General features: G+C 33.9%; 1 protein-coding gene across 1 annotated transcript in view; it reads right to left on the reverse strand.

Annotated features, from left to right (window-relative positions):
* The window catches only part of LOC118187800 (orexin receptor type 2-like), a 120,574-nt gene that overhangs the window by 34,296 nt on the left and 61,565 nt on the right, over window positions 1-24,713 (reverse strand). Inside the window, exons 2-4 of the mRNA XM_085825363.1 lie at window positions 17,066-17,459; window positions 15,430-15,586; window positions 7,809-7,921 (exon numbers count right to left, since the gene is read on the reverse strand). Of these exons, the coding sequence (XP_085681489.1) occupies window positions 7,809-7,921; window positions 15,430-15,586; window positions 17,066-17,459 (664 nt within the window). The remainder of the gene's footprint in view (window positions 1-7,808; window positions 7,922-15,429; window positions 15,587-17,065; window positions 17,460-24,713) is intronic.

Consider the following 24,713-nt stretch of genomic DNA (forward strand, 5'->3'; position numbering starts at 1 on the left):
ACTGGCCAGCATTCTCACCGGACTTGAATCCAGTAGAGAACGTGTGGGATATGCTTGGCCGACGAGTTGCAGCCCGTCAACCTCCTCCTACATATCTACCGGAACTTCGGAGAACTTTGCTTTTTGAGTGGTGTAATATCCCCCAAGATCAGATCGATAATTTGATACTCAGCATGCCTAGGCGTTGTACGGACTGTATTTCATCGTCTGGGAGACATACAGTGTATTAACAATCAAACCAACCATGTAATATTGGTTTTTTGTAAATAGGGTTTTTTTGGAATTTGCTCCAGGGAGAAAAAATCGCTATTTTTTTTAATAATATCAAACATATAGCACCTTTTTTTGCTCTTTACCTTTTGTTTAATAAATAAGCTTTACAAATGAGTCAAATTTGTTTTGTTTCTAAATCTTCCTTTGGATGGTTTTGCATTATCCTTAATTTATGGACATGAGTGTACATTCATATACGTTTTCCGTATTGCTTCGCTCCCCACTGCCGTGCGTGTGCATCGCATCTTACGACATCCTTAATTGAATTTGATTTTCATACCTTGTATGATCCTCTTTTTTTTAAAAAAAATTCAATTCATTGAAATGTAACATTTAATTACTCTGAATTAAAAATATCATATCCCGTTAAGAGAGACACGTCAACAGTTCCTTTAAAAGTTTCTTAATAGTGCTAATTTTCAGCCCCCTCCCCCCCAAAAAAAACAAGTTATGGAAAAGAAAGTGAGTTTCAAGAAAAGAGAAAATTTGGTTATCCATTTCTTAATATGTCATATGGATTGTCTGAGAAATTCTTTTTCATTGTTCTGTGTTTTCGAGAAATTTTTGCCTCTAAAGTGCCTCTAAAGGTAACTTTTTTAAATGTCCTAGCTTTAAATTATACTTGTTAAATAGTAGTCCTAATTTAAATAAAAAACAAAGAGCATCCCAGAGAAAAAGGAGGTATCTACATTAATATAAGCAAATATCAATATATTAATATAAGCAAGGTTAAATATAAGAAAATAAAGACGGATATACAAATTTTTCAAGTTACCATTTCGACAGGATAACAATCATTTCTTTCAAAGTAACAGAAGCTTCAATTAATTGCTAGAATTGTTTATAAAATGGCATCTCATATAATGAAAGTTATTAAAGATGAAATACCGGTACTCTTTTATAACTGTGATGTCCAAAGAAATAGAATTCTGTGTTTAAACATTGCAAAAAATTATAAGATGTCCTAAACAACAATTCATCGAGTGTTAAAACAGCATGAAAAGCAAAAACATGCTGATGTCAATCAAAAATTTGGGTAAGCGTTCCGAAAAAGAAGGAAGCGAATCATGAAAATGGTTAAAGTGAAGTTCCTCGAGAAAATGGACATTTTTTCCCATCTAATTGCTTTAAAAATTGAAGATGTCGAAAATCAGTGTTAACCGTATTAAGAAGGAAGACCTGGGCCTAAAATCTTGCATAAAAATGGCCTGAAATGCTAAAAAAATCAAGAAATATGAGGAAAAATTTACTTTAAAACTGATAAAAATTAATTCCATCTAGAACTGGGCGGAAACTCATCATATATGATGAATCGTATTTTATAAGCAGTTCTAATCTCAGTCATGACGTTAAGTATTGTCATTCAACATTCATTAACCCTCTCCACGTGTCCTTCAGAATAAAGCTTTAAGAAAAATTCTCGCCAAAATTAATTTTATGGCACGTTATAGACGAACCAAGCAATGTTTATCAAACAGCCATTTTCAGAGTTTCATTTATTTAAATTACTGAAATTAAAAATAAAGAAAAAGAAAATCGATTCCTTCTGTTAGGCAACATCAAGAAAACGGAAGTATTTTATTTTGCTCAGGCTTCATTTCTAGGGACTTGCAGTATTATTATAAACTATCTGAACAACCAAATATCTTTATGCCAAATTTGTATAGTCTCCGGCTTCAGTGCTTTAAAATTTTTAATCATATTATTTTCAGATATCCGAAAGTTTCTTTTTGCGCACAGTTGGTGCCTTCTATTTAAAATTCAAATTAAAAAGTTTTTTGAAAACCTCCAAACTCCATAGAACTTTCTTGTATTCATATTAGGCAGAGCGATAATTCGCTTTTCAGTGTACTAAGGTCTTAAAAGATATTTTAGTTAATATTGCACAGTAATGCTTCGAAATTCTCCAAGCTTAAGGTATCGAAAGGCTTAACAGCTTTATAGAAAGCAAGAATTCTGCCAAAATACAGAAGTTTAAAATTTTACACTCATTAAATATAAATCCGCTTGAGAGACCTTTATTATGAAAATGCAGGAGGGAAATAAGAGAGTTAATTCTTTGTAAGATAGGCCAGAAGAGAATCTACGTAGCAATTTTAATATGTATCGAATAAAGAGCCATTCCAGCAATATTCTCGTATAAATTCTAATTCTAAGTGAATTAGTGTTAAATTAAAAAAATCTCAAATTTCTCTAATTCTTATGCGGGACGTTCTTTATTGTTCTTGATGTAATATTTATGATTATGATGTAATATGTATGAAGAGAAAATATTAACTGTTAAAAATCAAATTGCTATTGAAAAAGCAATTAAAACTCATCATAAAATTGATTCAAATGCAGAACTTAACAACTCAGTTAAATGATTCGCAGAGCTGCAGTCCAGAATTATGTCAAAAAACGAATGCCAAAAATAAAAAATGCTAAATTTGTAGATTCTCTCCAGAGACAGGATTATCAGGATTTCAAGTGGTACCTAATGAAAATTTATATCTTTGAACCGAGAGATTTCGGCTTCAAATTATCTCTTTATGGTCCTTTTGGTATAACACTGTACCTTAATAAAACGTAATAAAAATAAGATTTTAGTAACTCTTGCATTAGCAAAATGTTTATGTAAAAGACAAAGAGTATTTTTCAACTTAAAATTAAAGTCGAGATTAGTTTGCATTAATGTGGGTAAAAATAAATATTATGCAGCACTTTTAAACTCACTTTATGGATTAAATTAGTTTTAATCTATAGAAGTTAATACAATTTAATCCACAAAGTGATTACCAAATGAAAGCAATTAATTTACTGCCATAAAATAGTTTTAAAATTTTCTCCTTCTGTTCGTATTGCACCGAAGTTTCTTAATGTGGGTGCGTAGGTATGCTGTTCTAAGTTAAATAATTCAGTTAACGAATACAGAACTTGGTGGAATTTTGATGGATAGAAAATTTAAGGAATTCCTTAAGCAATATAATAAGGGTTTGGAGCAGAGGATTTAATAAGACTTCCATAGTTCATTATTGCTGACCGAAAAAAAATTATAACTGTAGATTTGCTCAAAAAGCAAACCTCCAGTTTTAACTTTTCTGAACATCACAAGTACTTCTTCAGTAGTTAAAGCATTTCCTACAAGTTTTACAAATGAAGGAAAATCTACAGACTGTAATTACGAGTATTACTAAATTATGGGTACTAAAAATTTTTAATGCTTAGTTGAGAACTGTTATACACCGTTACAACTACAGTATAGCCCTGATCTTGCACTCTCAGATTATCATTTATATTTTAGACCTTGAATGGTAAAACTTTCACCTACGGTAATGCTGTCATAGCGCACGATGTTTAGATTTTTTCCGTTAAAAACTAGGTAGAGGATATGACAGGAGAATTATGAAATTAACAGGAAGTTGGCAAGAGGTTATTAAACAAAATGGAAAATATATTTTTGAATAAGGATCGTTCTTTATACAAAAAATCTAGTACACTGAAAAGTAAAATCACTTAATGAATAATTTTACACAAATACCTACGCAAAACGGAAATGAAATACAAACTTTTGCCACATGTTGATGCAAGTCGTAATAGCTTCTGGAAAAAATGTGCAAATGAGTTCTTGTGCCTATTTTGAATGAATTATTGCGTCATGATAACTGAAAAAAATTCATAGTTTTGCAGTAAAGATAATTTTTTTTTCGAGATTTCGGTGAAAATCTTAACAACTTCAGAATTAATTTTAGAAACGATTTCTTGTGGCTGTTTTAAATGAATTATTCCGTCGTAACAACTGGAAAAGAATATTTTTGTAGTAAAGGGAATTATTTATTTCGGAAGAGGAAAGATCCGTGCTTTTTGTTTCTCTTGAAATGCAACGGTATTTTTAAATAACTGATTTCGAACAAATATGGAATTTTATAACATATTAATATTCAAATTTCTTTGTAACTCTTTTTATAGCTATATATTATTCAGGGGGATACCAAATTCACTGCACAAACTTGGAGGGGAGGTACAGAACAAAGATGCAAACAACATTCACAAAACCCAGGTCGCAATCCATTTATTTAGTCACAATTACAGGATATCTCACTTCAACTTAAACAAGATGTTTACAAGAACTGTTCAAATTCCGTCCACTAACAGCGATACATGCTTGACAGCATCGGTGGTGCGACTGGGGTACACTGGCAAAGATGTCAGGTATTTCACGCATACATGCAGCAGCTCCTGATCTCGTTGCTCGAAATCGCATAAACAAGACTCTTCAGATGTCCCCAGAAAAAGTAATCGAGGCTCGATAAATAGGAAGACTGGGGTGGCCAAAGGACTAGTTCACCACGACCAATCCATCGCATCCTAAAAGTGGTCTTTAAGTAATTGCGAACATCAATGCTGAAGTTAGCTGTAACAACATTCGGTTACGAATGGAGATTGGAGAATCTTGCAGCAGTTCTTGTAACACCTATTCTAGGAAGATAAGGTAACACTGGCCATTGAGTCGCTGCGATAGTAGGTATGGGCCACTTAAAAAGTCTGGACGATCCCCGACTACAGATTCACACTGATTCGGTATCGAGAAGCATGTGGCCGCGTTGCGTTTGGATTCTCAGTTGCCCACACATGAGATTACTCGCTGAAAGTATAAGAAATGTAACCAATGTTTAGTGCAACATGTCTTGTACTTGACATGGTTTGATAATGTTCAAGATGCTTTTTTCAAATCTTGGACTGCGTACAGCCCATCGTCAATCAGCATCCCGTCTAGTGACGTGGAAGGAACCTGTTTCACAAAGTTGATGATGTAACCGTTGAAACATTCTGTGAGCCAGCCGGCTTTCGTCTTTCCGAAAACATCATAGTTTTCTTGTAAATGCATTTTAAGTTGTATTTATGACTAAATACACTGCTCGAGAAAATGCAACACCAAGAAGGAGTGGTCAGAAATTTATGCAAATTTTAGAGTAGACGCACTTCACTGAGTTATGCGAATGATGTGAAATGCGCAGCTCTCCGACGCACATGAAGTAAGATATAAGGGAAGGAACGTACAGAATGGGCAATATTCGTGTCGTTATTTCTGCCAGACGAATTATCGAAGAAAGTTGGTTTTTGTCCCGGAGGATACGTGTAATAGGAGAGAATGATAGGCCACCGTCAACGATGGCACTTCCAACAAATAGATGATTTTACGAGGGGTATGGTGATCGGACTGAGAAGGGCGGGTTGGTCTTCACGTCAAATCGCAGCTGATACTCACATGAATGCGAGCACGGTGCATCGGCTATGGCGAACATGGTTGGAACAAGGAAATATGGGAAGAAGGAGGTGTGCAGGTGCAGCCAGAGTGACGTCAGCACGCGTGTATCGACGCATGTGTCGGCACAAACCGTGGCGGTCCCGCAAGTCACTTGTACCGCGATTCTGCAGCATATGCAAGATACCCTGGATGTTCCCGTGTCGACCAGAACCATTTACCGTCGATAGGTGGAACGTGCCCGGCACTCACGGCGTTCGTTAAAAAGACTGCCATTGACTCCATAGCATAGACGCCAACGTTAAGAATGGTAAATGTGGATGACAGAATAGCGAAACATCGTGTTCTCAGATGAGTCACGCTTGTCACGCTCTGTTTATCCAGTGACAGTTGCCGCATACGTATGTGGCGACGACGTGGAAACAGATATAATAACTGTGGAACGCCCCATCGCGGGACAACGTGGCATAATGGTTTGGGGCGCTATTGCCTACGATTCCAGCTCATCTCTTGTTCGTATTCAGGGCACTATGACGGCCCAACGATATTGGATAATGTACTGTGGCCGGCGGCACCCCCCTACCTTCAGGGGCTGCCTAATGCAATTTTTCAGCAGGATAACGCCCGACCACACAGTGATCGCATCTGCCAACATGCTCTGCAAGGTATAAAGATGCTTCCCTGGCCACCGTACTCTCCTCACCTGTCACCAATCGAATATGTGTGGGATGTGATTGGACGCCGTTTGCAGACTCTGCCCCTGCCTCGTTCAGAAGATGAACTGTGGCAAATGGTTGAAAGGGAATGGAGAGCCATCCCTCAGGACACCATCCGCACTCTTATTGACTCTATGCCTAAGCGTGATTCTTCGTTCATCGCTGTCCGCGGTGGTCATACATCCTACTGAGTCGACGCCGTTCTCGCTTCGTATTCCGACTATCATTTTGAAATAAAGATCACTTATTGCTGCTTGCTGTCTCTGTTTTTTTCCAAATTTCATCACTTTCTGACCACTCCTTGTTGGTGTTGCATTTTCAATGTCGAGCAGTGTATATGGATTGCAATTTGGGTTTCTTATGTAAACATTATTCATATCTTTGTCGTGTACCTCCCTTCGAAGTTTGTACCATCAATTTGGAATCATTTTGTATTAGATCTAAATCTTTCGGTACAGCATTCTAAGCATTACTTTTCATTCTAAATAGTGTGAAAAAAACTTCAAAATTTGTAAAGTGTCTGGAAGCTTATCATATAAAGAAATATAGTTAGAAATACGTGAAAGACCTTACATTTTAAATAAATTTTGTCTTCATTAAATTATCAATAAATAATCCTTGGCAATAATACAAATTTCATAAAATTAGGAACAGTTTCATATAATTTGGTTTAGAAGCTAATGTTGAAGATTTCTTTCATCATTATGAGTCATATAGAGGTTTAGATAAAAAAATACAATGAAGGTGCACACATAATATTAAGTAATAGTACCGACAGTTTTATTAAAAGTTTGAAAGGAATAATTTTTTACATTTATGAAGGAAGACAGGCATATGAACATGTAACATTTATGAGTTACCTTACTGACAGAACAACCTGTAGTCTGAAATCTTCAAATTGCAGGTTAACCCCTCAAAGAGTTTAAAGTTTCAAAAGTTTAAAAAATAATTAATTAAGAATTATAAAAGTCATTATTAAGATTAAAAAATTGTTTTCTGAACTTGGTATGTTGATTTAAGTTTAACACATGAAATAGTTTTAAGCAAGCAGTTGCAATTAGCCTATTAATTTAAGAATTAGTCCTCGAGAAGTTTAAGATACAGAATATAAAATCTTAGATTTAAAATAAGCTGTTCAAAATGACAAAGATAAGTGTATTGTTGTCAAATTATGGCATTTTAGAAACTCTAAAAATCATGTAATCACTAAACCTGTTATACACTTTGAACATAAGATTTTACTAAATATTAGAAAAGTAGATTAAGACTCGCGTCTATATAGCAAGTGTAATGTTAATAAATAAAATGAACACAATTTAGAAATAAATAAAGTAGCACCACAATAGCCATTGTCAATTTTTATTATATTAGAGATGATATTTTTAAAGGTATTAATAACAGAATTTCAGGATTGATTCCAGTTTTAACATAATCATAGGGAAAGAAAGCGTTTATAAATATTTAAAAAATATTTTAATAGTGAGTTTCAAATTTAAGCCATAAAATATTAAAAAGAAAAAAAAATTATCATGAGAAAGCAAACGAATGAAAATCTATGAAAAATAAACTTTTACCATTCATGATGTTGTAAATAATTGGATTGACAGCGCTGTTGGCATAGCAGAGCCAGTGCGAGATGAGAGATGCGACAGTTGTGGCTGGGGTTTGAGGGAGACCCACAGTATATCTGTAAGAAGAGAGGAAAGCAACTTATAAAATTCATTAAATTCATCTCAACGGAATGCCTACGGAAGTGATATCCTACGTCCGTGACATCCCAGTCATTCATCCTTATTTATGTGAAAGTCTATTTATCACGCGTCTTATATAGTTCATCTCGCTTTGTTATGAAATGAATGCATAATGGATAGTTCACCTTTTCGTAATATTTCAAACGCATATTAATTCTTAAAAGCCTCCCTTTCAAAGTCAGAACCAAAGATCTGAGCTACTGGCATTTTACCATAGAGATTACTGTTAGAATAGAAATATTTTGTTTTAAAAATGATATCGTCTTTTATTTAATTTTACAATTTTTTGATCATTTAAAAAAGAAACTACATAAAGTTTTTTTAAAGAGAGATATGCATTGCTTAAAGATGATAATTAAGAAGCTGTTTCCATGATAAATGATGTTAAAAAAACTTCTCAAAAACAAATTTTGGAGGGATTTTTTTTTGCAGCGAAATAATTCGAAGTACAGATTATTACAAAATAGAAATCAATCAAACTAAAATATTGTGCTTAACGATTTTTAAAATTTAATTTTTTGTTTCATCATATTTTTAACAGCTTACCGCAGAATGGCGATTATCCGAAATTTGAGATTCCAATTCGTGTAAGCGTCAAATGAAGGCATTCAGAGACACATGGAATTTACCAGTGGTCAAAATGTATAATTCCATGTCTACAATTGTTTGTGTATTTAATTATGGCAAAGCACACTAGGGCTATCTGCCTAAGGGGAGGAATGCCTTCGTGGAGGACTTTCTAAGGGAAACTGGCTCGTATGCACGTTACACATGGGGAAAACCACGAAAACACCCATGCAGCCAGCCCGTTTGCGGGATTCGAACCTCGGACCGAACTACCAGTGTTCAGCGACTTTACCGCTCGGCCGCTGGTGGGCCCTACAATTGTTTGAAACTAACAAAACGTTCTTCAGTTGCAACGTTGCTGCCTGAATTTGATTTTTGTTGCTAAGCTTACATGTCACATACATACAGAATCCATGTTAGATACACTTGTTAACATATTAAAATAAGAAACATATTTTGTATAATAGTAAGTATACGCATAATAAGTCGTGTAATAAGTTATAAGGTATTTCTCCCGCTTTCCCAATGTACCTTCGTGGCGTAGTGGTTCTACACGCTGGGCCGGTATTCCAGAGGTCCGTGGTTCGATTCTCGGCGAAGGCTGTTGCTGATATTTTATCTCTCCGGCTGCCGAAAAATCCTAATGTCTCTGCAAAGTATTTGGTGAAACAGTAAACAGCAATACATATTTTTCTCATACATGGCTGTAAAAGAAATTACAAATATACTAGCATTTTTATACCTAAGTTATGATCAGTGAACATTTAATAATTAACTAAGCATTCATTTCACTAAATTCATGAACAGATTTTGTTGCACATTAACTAAATATGAAGATATGTGTTATAAAGATGTATGGTGTTAAATATGCATTATGTGTTCGCATAGAGAGTAATGTCTTTCATTATGCCACTTTCAGATACTATGGCTATGATTGATATAGCTATCCACTGTGATTAATTATTTCATGGAACTTTACTGCTTTTGTGTGGGACTGAATGAAAAAAGCAATAATTTTACTGTATTTATTCAGTGGCTTCTTTGGTACGAGAAAACTTTAATAGCTCTGCTAATTTTGGATCAGCAATTTGAAATGTTGTTCTTTGACAAGGAAGCAGCTCTTTAGTAAACATTCCGGACAGCCTGCAGGTTCACGGATTGATCTGCGTTTAAGATCTCGAATCTGTTATTGTGTGATGGGGAGGTCTTGTGTCCACCTATGCAAAGCGACAGTTGTGGAATTCATTTAGTTCTGCTTGCGTCCGATTTAGATAAAAATTCAATGTGTACATTATTTTGTGTCACTAATTCCATTCTTTCTACCAGAACGCATTAAACCATGCTTAGGTCACTCTTAAGGAGGAAGCCTTGATAATTATTCATATTTCTTCGTTACATATTATTTCTTTAGCAAATCATCATTTAAATCACTTCCATTGTGTCACGCTTATGCTTTGATCCAATTTAAGCGTATACTGAGTGTTGCAAGGTTGTGCTAAAAATGACTCTAATGATTGGAGAGGTATGCACAGAATTTAATATTGTTTACGTGCTGTTTGTCTGGATGGTACATGCTGTCTATTAGATGGTCATTTTATTTTGGATTACATAATCAGTTGGTCTGAAAAGTGTAAACTCTTCAGCCTGGTTCTTAACATCCAGATGGCTTTTCCGTTTGTGCAGCAATTGGATATTTTGAAGGTGAGTGACAACGCAAGAGATCATCCTTGAAAATATTTTATACAGTTGTCTCAACTCGAGGGCCGAATGCATGTTCTGAAAGTAGCTGACGGGCGAGAATATTTTCAACAAAATAAGAGTGAATATAAATATATGTATGTAGATGATTAATAAATGATATTTATTGTATAGACTATATATAAAAAAAGGTGGCAGAGGAAGAGAAAAATTAAAAACAATATAAAGCAAAATTATCGAGTTTTTGGAGGGAACAACTAGCACAAGTAAATACGTTTTATGGCCGAGAAGCGCACCATTTGAGAGGACGCTCGAGGGCGGGAGAGACGATGCATAAAGATTCTGAGGACGGTAGAGGCAGCCGTAACCTCAGAAATAAGAAATATGAAATGAGAAACGTATACATGAGTTATACGACAAATGGCATAGTGGCGGAAATTGATGGTATAAGATTGGTATGAATATCAAACCGTGCATCAATTTGTTTCCATCTGCATAGCAATGTGAAATGGACAGCTCTGCATCCAAACAAACAAATATTGACTGACTGAAAGAAAATGTAAATCAGAATACCAACTCAATAGAAAAAAACCAGAAACACCAGAGTATTAAATTACCACCAACTGTTGGCTGGTGAACTAAATTTACTGACTGCGCCGACTCAGAAAGTTCTCTCAAGTTACCTCAGTCACGTGGCCTGCCATATAAGTATACTGTAAAAGGATTCCAACCTATTCATTCTCTCTCTCTTTTTTACTTTAGAGCAGTCAAATAAGCTCAGTTCTCTAGACAAGCGCATTATTAACTAACACATAATTGAAATGTTAACACGGGCTGTGTAAAATTACGTCGTGGGCCAGTTTGAGACCACTGGATTATAAGTACAGGGTGGTCATAAAAAACTTCCCCGATATATAAAACCCTTAACGGCCTTTACTGTTATTTGAAGATACCAACTCTAGATTGTGATGACTTAAAACAATAGAGCTCTCACGGTTACGGTTACAGTTACAGTGAAGAAATTTCGAATTCTAAAGGCAACACCGACTTCTTTCTACGCAAACTGATCAGAGCATTGAAAAACCGATACACATATGACGAAAATTGGCAGCGTAAAAAACATTTGCAGAGAAGAGCGTTTTAAAGGACCAATGACAGCATAGAAAGGAGGTGCATTGATGCACTTTGCATACTTCTTCGAAGAGGTAACTTCCACAGTATGAAAACGTGCTCCATCACAAGTGCTTGGCATGCAATAGTATTGTGTAACTTCCAAACTATAGCAGCGAAATGTCGTTAATGATACATCATATGGATGCAAGATGGTGCTCCTCCACATGTCACTACATGTGTGCTGTGAGAGTACTTTGGAGATAAAGCCATCTCCCGTAACTTTGCAGTTTCGTGATCACCGCGATCCCCTGACCTCACTCCGATGGACTTCTGGTTATGGGGTTAATTGAAATCTAAGATCTACGCATGAAATCCACAAGATATGTCCGAAGCGTATGATGCCATGAGACGTGAAGTGATACAGATTCCTTCTGCCACGTTACATTCGTCATTTTTGTCAATGATCTCCCGCATGCAAAGCATTGTCGTCTGTGAGGCACGACGAAGATTTGTTATTTATATAAAAGATTTTTTTCCCCACTTCTTGTGTTGTCGTTGGTTTTTTACAATGCTTTTCTTAGCAAATGTTTTACCCTGGCAATTTTCATCATACGTTTATCGTTCCAACACTGTTTATGGTATTTCCATTGTTTCATTGTAACCGCAATCGGGAGAGTTCTATTGTTTCAAATCAACACAATCTCGAGCACGCACCCTCATACAACAATTTCAGAAATTTCATTTCGATTGGCTAAGCAGATTAGGCTGCTAGGGTTTCATCAGGAACGTTTTTTATGACCCCCTGTATCATATGGAAAATTGCTTGCTTGCTTTTTATACAATTACGGATAGATGGTTCTATGCGATCCATTGTTGACATTTCATAGTGACAGAATTCATAGAATTTTCTAGAATTTTTCCCCTTCTATTTGAAAATTGCAAATGAGTATCCTGTTTCTTAAACTTATCTACTTTACAGTATGTTTGAAATAAAGGTTACCCTAAAAAAAGTTGCACTTTTCAAATTATTCTCAAATGTATGCAAATTAGATAAGAGATGAACAAGAATAATGTAAAATTAGGATGACAAGAAGTTTGAGGATTAATTGTAGAAATTTCAATGAATGCAAAATAAGGAACTTAAGATCAGGAAATATTTTGCTTATTATATACTATTAGGACACGTTACTTTAATGTTCTTGAGTTACTCTGACTTATTTGTATAAAATATATAAGATGACTGATGAATTTTTCTTGATTTCATAATCAATGACAATCACAATTCGTAGAATGACCTATCAGCTTTATTAACCCAAAGGAGCGTTATCTCCAGAGGGGTATTAGTCTCGAAACCGCAACACCAACTTCCGCTGTATGCCGAGATTAACAAGAAAAGTTAATGCTTCGTTCCAGCTGTCAGAACTTCGTGTGCCATAGAAAGGCGCTTCAAGTAGAATGAGTGCAGCACAATGAGTCCAGGAGGACAGGAGAGATGATGGCGAAGAGGCTTGACCAGTTTGTCACGTGGATCGAAACGGCATTTTTCGTCGGTTCATTATTAACGACTTTTGAAATTGTTGCCGCCAAATATTATCGCTCTGTATTATATTCAAAGAAATTAAATAATGAAGAGTCTGCATGAATATCTGTATGTTTCTGGCACTGTGAGAAAAACCGACGGTACCTAGAGCCATCAAATTTTGAATAAAGTAATCCTCCACTCGAACATCGGCACCTGGAAGCCCGATTTTTGAATTTCGAGTATGTTTTATTAGTTATTTCATATTTTGTAAACCTTTAACGAATTTTGATCAACAAACGTAACGATTTCAAAGCGAGCAATGGCAACACTTACGGAGAGGGGGGAAAAACAAGAATTTTTATCTATAGCGCGCGAAGCCCACCAGTGGCCGAGCGGTAACGTCGCTAACACTGGTAGTTCGGTCCGAGGTTCGACTCCCGCGAACGGGCTGGCTGCATGGGTGTTTTCGTGGTTTTCCCCATGTGTAACATGTATACGAGCCAGTTTCCCTTAAAAAGTCCTCCACGAAGGCATACCTCCCTTAAGGAAGATAGCCCTCGAATGCTTTGCCGTAATCTAATAAACCAAACCAAACCAAACTATAACGCGCGAGACCGTCTATCGGAAATTCTAGAGATATGCTGATTTTAAGTATTTTGTGATATTAAATTGTTGAATTGGATTTTATGTGGTTTAATAGGAAGAACATGATATTTAATAAATATAGGTAACATGCAAAACGTTAAAAAAACGCTCCTTTGGGCGTAATATAAAGTCTGAAGGTTTTCAGATTTTCTTAAAAAATCTTTTTGATCTAAACGTACACCTTCTTTTAAACAATTTGCCGAGAATTTGCCTACTGTTTCACATCTTAAACACGCCAGCTAAATAATACGCGAAAAACGTTTTCAGCTTGAATCCTGAATATATGTAAGGAACATTCTCATCCGTGTCGGCAGAAATTGGGATTTTCACTGCGGTCAATTGCGCTGGAAGAAAAGGTACGGACTTTCCTTTTAAGCTTTTTTGAATTTTGTATCCGCAATCAGAAAGTTAATTATTTTGTCTTTCTGTGTTAAAGATTGTAAACTGTTTGTTTTACGCTGTATAAAGCCGGCGTCGAGTTCTCAGAGTTCAGATCTATACATTCGATTACTTTACACGTGATGACGGGTTCTAACGAATACGGACTTTTATGAAGAAATATTTATACGCTATTTATGCATCTTCTTACTATGTATATAAATTAATTTTACTAGAGTTTAAAAAGGTCATTGTTTTTAAATAAATAGTCTTAGCTGATGGTCTGAATTAAACACTTAAAACACGATGTAACATATTTAACATAGTTGTTGCCATTTTTGATTGGGCATAAATAATAGATTCTGTAAATAAACAAAAAATGTTTGAATTTATTTGAGTTAAAATTTTGTATTATGCACTCAACATATGGCATTATAATTTTTGTTATTAATTGTAACAATGTGTTTTAATTTATATCAATTAGATATTTTATTAAAAATAAAGTAAATAGGAAAATTATTAAGAAATGTGCTTGTTGCATATACATTTTTCAATTTGTTAGACAGTTACAGATTGATTAAATTGGAAAGATAAGTTAAAAAGCTTTCTCTTTCCAGAATTGTAATACTCTGAGAACTGGTTAAGAGTGGTAGCTTGTAGAGTCATTAGGTTAACTGGAAGCAGAAAAGATGAAATATATGCAACCGCCTTCGCCGGGAATCGAACCAAGGACCTCTGGAATACCGGCCCAGCGTGCTACCGTTACACCACTAAGGCACGCTAGGGAAATGGGAGAAATACCTTATAAGCTAAATGAAACACTTATTGTTTTTTGCGGAGTGACAATACTTACCAAGGCAAGAAGTTGCGATATCCTTGGTAGTGTAATGTAAAGGTTACAAAATTTTGGAAAGAATTAGAATAAATCTAACATCACTAATTAAAAAATAAAATCAAAAATTTAATATTTTATTGAAAATACTGAGGAATTTAAGTTCATGCACTAACTTCTTGTGGATTAGCTTATGGACTCACAAGTTTTTCATTTCGTGATGCGAAGGGCGATCCAAAACTTCGTAGAATGGGATATAAGTAAGAAAGTTAGAAAGTTTTTATTTTTCAACATAGTTCTGCCCTGTGACAATACATTATTCTCACTGTTTCTGTGGTACATGGGAAAAAAATTCTTCCCCATCTCTGAACTCCAATGATGGACAGCATGCATACGCTATCGCTACATGCAAAACGCGTCAGGATTTTTTATTATGGTTTTAGAAAGGAAAAAATCACCTGAAACAAATTTCGAATATGAAGTAACATTTGTGTCCTGAAATAGTCATAACAGCCGCTGACTTAAAAGAGCGTTTTAAGCACCCCTCTTAATTCATTGGTGAAGTTTCAACTACTTATATATATTTAGATTGTTTTAACATCATAACTGGATAGCTGGAATAATTTTACATCAAATCTCACTGATTTGCGAAATGCAAAGTATTTCATATATTAAATGTATGAACTTACCTTAAAACATTTATTAGATGAACAGGTAGATAACACAAGCTGAACATGACTACAACTGCCATCAGCATTTTAGAAGCCTTGCGCCTTGATCTGATTTGACCCTCACAGCTAGAACTTGATCTCATTGCACCAGTTCTACCACCAATCTTGTTAGCACCTAAAAAAGAATCAACATAGTTTAATGAATAATAAGTATCCATTTAATTGTATCTATGTTTTGAGATTACTATTAATACTCCTATTCTTGCATTTGAATGATTCCGTTAATGAGTATTCTTAAAATTAGTTAAGCTGATAATCCTGTTTTAACGCAGTTTTTGTACTGATGAGAGCGGGAGAAAGGGAAGGAAAATAATGAAGAGCTGAAAAAAGAATTGTCTACTCTGTAATTAAATTTATGACATGGAACTTTGAAAAACAATTACATTTTAAAGAATTAAAAAAAATAATTGGTTTAAAAAGATGAATGAAAATATTTGCCTTTGAAGTTTTTAAACTTATATAATATAATAAGAATATTTCAAATGAAAAGATCACACGTGGATAGAAGTATTGATTGTAAATTTTATAATACTACATACGAATTAGTTAAATGGTTTTCTAGCGTAATCAAAGTAATGTTTAGCGCCGTATTTAATCCCTTACCCATAAATGAAGTTACATGATCAAAATATTTATCTCCCTAATAATCTGTTGATGTAGGTATCTTCTTAAGAGTGTGTTAGTTCTTCTTTAGTCTGCAAATACGAAACCATTAAATGCATTAATATGCTTGAGTACATATTTGGAATAAGCTTAAACGCAGATTGCTTTTCTAAACTAAACTTTGCTCCAGTTTGCATAAAATCCATGAAAAGTGCCTCTTCAGAGGCATTAAGGTAAGTGATGATTTCCATAATAGAAGGCTTCACACTCTCTGTCCAGGCTATTACGTCTCCGAACGGAGTCAGCTTGACAAGGTGGCTTTATAGAGTAATGATTTCTTAGGAACATCAGTATTCTCGCATTAGACCTGTGTAACAAGAAACGGGTTTAGTTTAAAAATTGGCAAAAAAGCAATATTAGTTTAGTGTAGATTTTGAATAAAACTCTAGCGATTTACTTGCCCCTTCAGTTTACTTGCCTCTTCGCCAAACATAGGTCGAACTTTTGAAACAACGTTAATTCCGTCAGCTGGGCCACTTGGCCGAAATGCTAACTGCTTCAGTGGATCGGCTACCACTGTATATAACATCTCATACAACGTACATACATTTTGCGTGCATCTCATACACCATACATCATGTGTTTTTCTCATACACCATACATAATATGTGGTTTGGTTGGCTTTTAAATTAATTTTTTGTTTTGCTCAGCTAATGAAAGAAAAAACTGCGGGTCTCTGGTTGCCATCGTTTTGGTTTGGAGCAGGGTTGACCTATTTTTAATAATATGGTCCCGCTGGGACAAGGCGGATTGGGTCTCCCTCGAATAGTTCACACCATACATCATACATAACACGGTACATACATTTTGTTTATAGCCTATGAATGTAACATTATGTATGAATGTACATTAACAAACTAAAAATAAGGAGAAATGATTTAACTTTAACAATATAGATAGATGATCGAAATAACAGCAAAAAATGTCTTACAAGGGCGCCCCGCCTGATGACTAGTCTCTGTTGATCCAGGAATGTTTTTATTCCAAAGAACTCTTGTTATCTGGTAGTAGGTGAAAGCCATCAAAGTAAATGGTGCCACGTATAGTACTAGGATAAGGAACAGCTGGTATATGCGGGTACTGCTTTCACTCCAGGTATGAGTACAGTCCGTTAAGTACAGTGTGTCCACTGGTAGAGGGTGTTTCTTTGTGTCAAGGACTATAGCTTCGGGAAGAGCGATGAAGATGGAGATAAACCAGATAATGAAGATTGAAGTTTTGGCTCTGGCGGCAGTACTTTTGAAACTGAGAGGATGACAGATGGCGTACCACCGATCGACAGATATAAATGTTAGAGTGAGAACTGATACGCTGACAGAGATATTCTGCAAAAGCAAAGGACTTTAGTATAATTTATAAGTTTGCTTACATTTTCCTCTTTTTGTTAAGACCTTATTTATCACCTCAACTCTGATACTATACTGCAAAATATGCTGCAGAAACTTACTGCATGTTTATAAACATGCAAAACATGTATCAGTAATAATTAAATTTAATAGAATATTACAATTATAATAATTCAGTTCTGCCCGTTTTAAGACATTATGGTAACTTATTTAGAGCATATTTACTTCAGTATGGTCAGTGTGCTAAAAATGAATTATCGCTTTTTAATCAGGAATGAAAATGCATTTCTAGGGTTTGATATCTACAATTGCTGAGAAACTGAAACTAAATTACCAATCTATTTCTAAAATCTACTGTTGTGGTTTCTCTTTTACAATATAAAATTATGAAAATACCTTTAAAAATTCCCCAAATTCACTATCAAGAAAATAATAGACACTTTAAATGCTCTAGGAAAGAGAAACTTCGCAAAACCTTCTGCTAAAAATAAATGTCCCAAATATCTATATTGTGTAGTGAAATTCTGCTGAGCTTCCCATAAATCGTAAAGTCTCAGCCGGTGCAATGATAAATGCTCATCCTTAGCCGCAAGGGATCGTTTTAGGTTTTCTTCACGTTTTGTTTATTAAATTATTATTTTTTCTTTACTACTTTTTATCTTATTTTTCCCCGTTTCTCTTTGCTTTGAGAGAACATCATGTCCTAGATGTTAATGGCACGTATATCGACAATCTAAGGGTTCCTTAAAAGTGGAAACAACAACTTCGATAGAAAAACGCCTGAAGAATTCGCAGTATATAATGTAGACTTTTCCCATTATCGGTAGAACAAAAGTTTTAGATGTATCGTTTCTGCTGCTTGAAAATGAAACTAGCACACCATTTTATGAATTCCTTTAGAAGTGGTAGTTTTAATTTAGAACATTGCTTGTACTGTTTTTCTTAAATGTTTTGGGATACGATGATTGAGAACTTGTGAAATAATGAATAAAAATCTTACGCATGATAGATAGATTTTTGGCTTTAATAATGAACTTGCTATTTCATACAAATAATTTTGTCAAAATTTTATGAAAATTTTATAGAAATAATTTTAAAATGTCCGTTATTGATATATTACAATGATAAATATGACTCATGTAGACTACACTCATGTAGATCCTCATATCGGCAAAAATTACTCATTCAATAATCTTAGCTGATTAAAAATATGATCTAAAGGAGGAGTTCTATTTATTCATTCCAATGATGAACTGACATGATAAACTATAAAACCAGATTACTTTATGCAGAATCTGAAAATAATTTGCAGTATTTAAATCTTGCATTTTAATAATAAAAAGAAAGCCTAAATATAAAACCCTATAAATGCTGATAAAGAAAACGAGAAAAATGAAAAACTACTCTTTCGTCATTTGAAATGAATTGATACTTTTTTAAAATTCAGATTTAAACACATTAAAATAGATTCAGATTTAAAGCAGATTTTGAATTTTAATCTAATATTCAGCTAGATTAAAATTAAATGTTACTATTTTGAATCTAAGATTAAGTGTATCTGCAAAACTTTTTTCTAAAGACGCAAAGAGTTTCTGTTTGACTAAGTGGAATTCCTTTATGATTTAGATTCATATATATAGTAGCTGCTCAATGTTTATCATTCGAATGTTTCTAGCTTTAGTCACTACTTCTAATAAGAAGCCATAGCGATACCCTCCGATTTTTATTGACCTTTCGTTTTGATAAGTTTTCGAACCTCATTACCCTGAGGGTTCGTTCTTAAGTTAGTCACTTAAAATTCTAGATGACAGGATAACTTTGATATTTAAAAAAAATTTTTTTATTATTATGTTTTTTAATGGAATGGGTATTATAATTTAAGTTATCATAAATAGACTTTAGTGTAGATCTGATTATTGAAAACTGTCAGACAGAAGTTAATTCAACGTTCATGCTACGAACTGCCCACATTAAGGGTAGCAGCTGTGATCGCACTGAACTGTAATTAGAGTGGCGTCTTTCACACGCTTCACGCTTAAAATCCCGAGTTCTGCCTGCTGTTGCCAAATTGAGATAAAATTCAACGTGGAGTATGCCTCAACGTGAGTGCCTTGCTTACATTTCCCAACGATAACTGTCAGAACGAACAGCCCGACAATATTCACATACGACTACAACGGCGAACTCTCAAAAATTTAAATATGACTCTTACTGCGTAATCTTATTATGTAAGCTGCTAAAAATAACTACACAAAAATGGACTTGAATTTATGAAGGGGAAAAACATTTCTTCATTAAAAGTAGTTTGCCTGCTAACTTTTTATAATTTAATTTTAGTTTGTTCAATGAAAATTTAGTTTTTTTCGAAATTTTCAATCAGGAACATAGCGAATCTGACCTATTGAAGCCGGACTATGCAAAGTATTTCTATACATCATTACCTTCATTATTATTAAAAATGATATACTTTATATATTTATAAAAATGTCTTAGGAAGAAAGAACTGAGCAATCCTATGTGTTGGATGTATTCATATCATGTGTCCATGGTATGTATACATTCAAGACACTAGCTTGTGAAATTCAGCATGCAATTACAAGAATAAATGAGAAATCTTATTTCTGTGAAAGAAGTCTAGACAGATTATTAAAGTTTTAGACCCGCGGAGCATAAAATATTCACTGTGTGCTTACTGAATTAAAACGACAGATCTTTTATTTGTTAGCTGGAAGTGTTAAGCACTTACACCACAACAGCAAGCACGAGGAATGCGACAATTCCTTACTTTTCCTCTATTTAATATGCCATTGAAGAGATGCACTAGATTAAGTCATACGAACCCAGGTTGTAACGAGTTATTGTCCATTACACCTTTTAGATCGGCCCTACTAGAGAAGCCTAGATTTTAAGGAGCTGTGAAGTCAACTCTCATTAAGATTCGAATCACAGATCTTCTAGTCGCTAGCTGGACTTGCTAACCCTTTAACACTATAAGAGTAAGAACAGGAAAATGTAATAAATTCTCGCAAGTTAGTACTACACCGAAAGAAGAAATTATCGTCTGTCTTCGACAATTTTACTACAACTTCTCTTTTTCCGTTTTCTCAGCAGAAGTGCAAATCAGGTTGAGAATACTTCATTCGAGAGTTTTGGACTGTAAGACAGAGTGTGTTGCTGCCTCTCGAGGTTACGTTACTAGGTTCGTCAATTCTAATAGGACTATAAATCGTCGGCTTTGTGTTATTACTGCTGGCATGTAAATGTTACGCCAATGAGAAGTTCTGAGCCAATTTAGTTTAAATTAAATTTTATAGCGTTTGACAACCAGGCTTCGTTTAACTTTTGAATTAGACTGTTAAGTTACAGTGCCACAAGTAGTGGCTGTTTATGTAAACACGAAACATGCATTTATTCCTCAAGTTCGGATTCAATAAAAAGGTTATTTTAACTTTCTTAAGTCGCTGCAGTTAGCTTCAGACCAAGCAATAATTCGCTCTAAGTCTATTAGGAGTTTGGATAATAGTTAATTATACCTACTTATTATTCATATTGAAACTAAAAATAAAAGAGAGAAAAATAGCAAAGAAACAGCCTTTTTATATTTTTTGAATATTTACGAAGTTCTTAAGAGCAGTTTCTGTATTATTGTCTAAGGCATGTATGTGATCAAGAGAATTGTCGAAAATGAAACGGAAGTTTCTTTCCTGCTCCATCTAAAAAAGAGAGAGTGAAGAGTTAAAGCATCGTAAATTTAACTAAAATTATAAAATGATAAAAAAATTAGAGAAGAAAGATTTTTAAATTTTGCACCATATTTTAAAATCTATCGGTTCGATAATACATGCTATATTATATACACTAAATATGTAATTATTTGATTTGAATTCTGTTAAAAATTTGGATTGTTAACTCTTGCTTTCGTTTAACAGTGATAATGATCCATTTTTGGATTGACTCTAACGTCTCACTGAAAAGCAGTAAGTCATTTCAACCCAAATCGTCGACTATCCTGTATTGCTTCATATACTAAACAAGTCATTATTCATTACAAATGATTTTGCTTTGTATCTGATGTTGTACAACTTATATCTAAATCGTTGAAATTATTCATACATTCAAAAAGATACATTTTAATGGCATAAAATTAATGCAAGCTCGCTATTTCAGAAATAATTTTGTAGAGAATATTAAAGGAATTGCAATTTTTGGATATTAAAGGATTTACGTAACGAAGAATGATTCGAAAGAAGTTCAACTGTCCCCCAGTACTATGAATAAGCCTTCGATATTTGATTATTACCTTGTAAATTTGCACGAGAAAACAAACGTGGCTTTTTAAACAAGGGCGAAACATTCTTTTCGCTCAGAAAAAGGAGAGAGGGGTTAAATAAATAAAATAATAATAATAATAAACAACAGAAATACAGTTTACTGGGACTTTTGTGTTGTACAATTTTAATTTAACTCTCGCAAGTGAGGAGATAGAATAAATTAACAATTGACTTATATTTGTACCTGCTTGGCGAAAACGTTTAACTATTCTATTGGTGAGAACTTACTTACGGAATCAATATAATACATAATATTAAAATAATAGTACAAAACAATACCTAATTATTGGAAGATAACTAGTTAAGATGATCTGAACTCCAGATAGCCGCCTTTAACTCTTTTTAATTTGGTTATTTTCCCTTTCCAACACCAAATAGGAACTGCTAACAGGAAATCTTTCTAAATTACATTACTAAAATAAATCCAGTTCAAACGAATCTTTACGTAATACTAATGATACAGGTACTTCCACAATGCTTTATCCGATCGTAATATTCGAATTTACAGCTGAAACGCAAACGTACATCGAAAATGAAACTGAATCAGAATTAAATCAGGCTGCATCAAAATTTTATTTGAAAAGCCCGCGTTCATTCTCTGATGTTGTCTCTTGCTACATTGCTGTCGTAAAAATGTAATATTTTGTTAATGCACGTCTTGCACCAGCTTAGCTATGCGTGTCGAGAAATATAATGTGTTTATTATCGAGAAATATAATTTGTTTGCCACTAGTGCATCTAGTTTTTCATGAATGTCAGTTCACATCTATGTCATCAACATTTAAATAATCACATATATAATGTAACATTTAAACTTACAGCCTAATTTCCTCTTAATTCTTAGATAATGTATGATAGTTATAATTAAACATAGCTACGAAATTTGGTAAATGCACTATGCCAATAAGAGTCGAAGCAATGGTTGGAACCTCTGTATGTGATATTTATACAGAGAAAGGTCTTAGGACAAAGTACACATTATGAAAGCAAACTGCTAAATATAATAAAAAATTTTATCTTTGAAAATACTGATACGGAAAAACTTCAGTATTTGCTTCTTAGTATTAGCATCTTATTTATACCCAAGAAACTTATAAAATAAGTGATTCTAATTTCTTTCATGAAGATCATTCTTGACTAAGAAAGTTCTTCATAACAAGGTTCATCAAGAGTGAAATTTTAATCCTCACATACGAATTTTCAAATGCCACCAACTGTTCCATTCGCTGCTGAACAACATGATATTCAGTCATGCAACCTTCGTATATGTTGCGCTTATCATAAATTTGTATCCTGCATTCATGACGGAAAGGATGAAGCAAATTTATTCACTCTGAATTTTGCTAAAAATTTATAAAAACGTAATTAGAAATTATTTAGAAGATACATGAAGCTTCTGATAATAAAGCTTACGTGCTAAGAATAAGCTGTCAATCCCTTGAAAATGAAAAATATCAAAGGAGAACATCCGACTTTTAGGCTTTAAAAGTGATCAAAAGAACACTTTCTTTTTACCTCTGTGGAGTCTAGACATGATAAGAAAACGCAAATTATCTTGCTGTTTATTATGTTTTAGTCTATTAGATTACTAGTTCATCAGTCTATTAGTTTATCAGTTCATTAATCTATCAGTTTATGAGTTGTCTCCTTTCACCCAAGAATCGGGGATCTCCCGAGCTTCAGGAACATCTGCCAGTGCTGTTGATATACAAGAGTCAGTGTTACTAAACACATGCATATCAAGAACACTTATTGCCTAGGATTATACGTGATTATGCTACACAGTTGATTATGCTACTCGCCACCTGGATATCATAGAAAAGTAGTAAAATAACTCTAGTTCCTGTATAGACTGATATTAACCCAACAAGGATATTTTTAATCATTAAAGGTATTTTGTATTACCAAAGCCAAAGACTGTGGGGCATCTCTACAGCAAGATGAAAATAAGATGAAAAGTTTCTTACAGTCGCGTATAAGAAAGTTGGGAACTACAATGAACCGCATTTGTATGACAAGGAAGAACATAACTGTCATCATAAAATTCATCTCGCTGATTTCACTCCGAATATGTATTCATCAAACATAAGATCTTACAGATCCTTCATACCTGCTCTACTACCAGTACTCCGGAGTTGCTATTTAAACTAAACGCATGGATAGTCTAGAACTAAAATTAGTTAACGGAAAATGCTTTGGAACTGCGGCTGCAGTCCTACAGAATGACTTAGAAAACATACTTACGGTATTAAAGGATTACTAACTAAATCTATTGATGTTCATAAAGCCGTTTCAAAGGCGACTGAACTGAAATTACAAGCTAAAATGCACATAAGCTGAAAGTTGGATGCTTTGCAGTCAAACCTCATTGTAATCAACAGCGGCATTACTAATATTTCATTTTTTTGTCAGATTGCCTATAAGTACGTCAAGAGAGACAAGGTTTTTTTTCTTAATTTAAAAAAAATTCTTCAAAAATCGCAAACTAATTTTTTGAAATATAATGAAATTTTTAATCAGTATTAAAAATGAAAAAAAAAAAAAAAAAAAAAAAAAAAAAAAAAGACCCGCTGTAAATTACTTACTTATCTTTTTCTCACAATTTCCTTTCGTTTTAGATCGTAAAATTATCATTTTGTTATACTGATTTACTTACATTTCAGTTATATAAGGTCTTTCCATATATCTTAAAAATAAACATAAAGAAAGAAAATTCAAATCATATTATATTGGAATAAAGAAGCTTATTCTACAAGTGTTAAATTATTGAAAAAAAAAATAAAACCTGTTCCAAAATTACCAGACAAACCAGTATGTGAAAAAATAAATAAGTTTCATGCAAAATTACCACAATAATTTTTTTTGTAAAAAGGAAGACGTATTTTACATCTCTCGGTATATC

This window comes from Stegodyphus dumicola, chromosome 10 (assembly GCF_044657685.1).
Source record: "Stegodyphus dumicola isolate Sdum_Otavi_A_Nest chromosome 10, ASM4465768v1".
NCBI lineage: Eukaryota > Metazoa > Arthropoda > Arachnida > Araneae > Eresidae > Stegodyphus > Stegodyphus dumicola.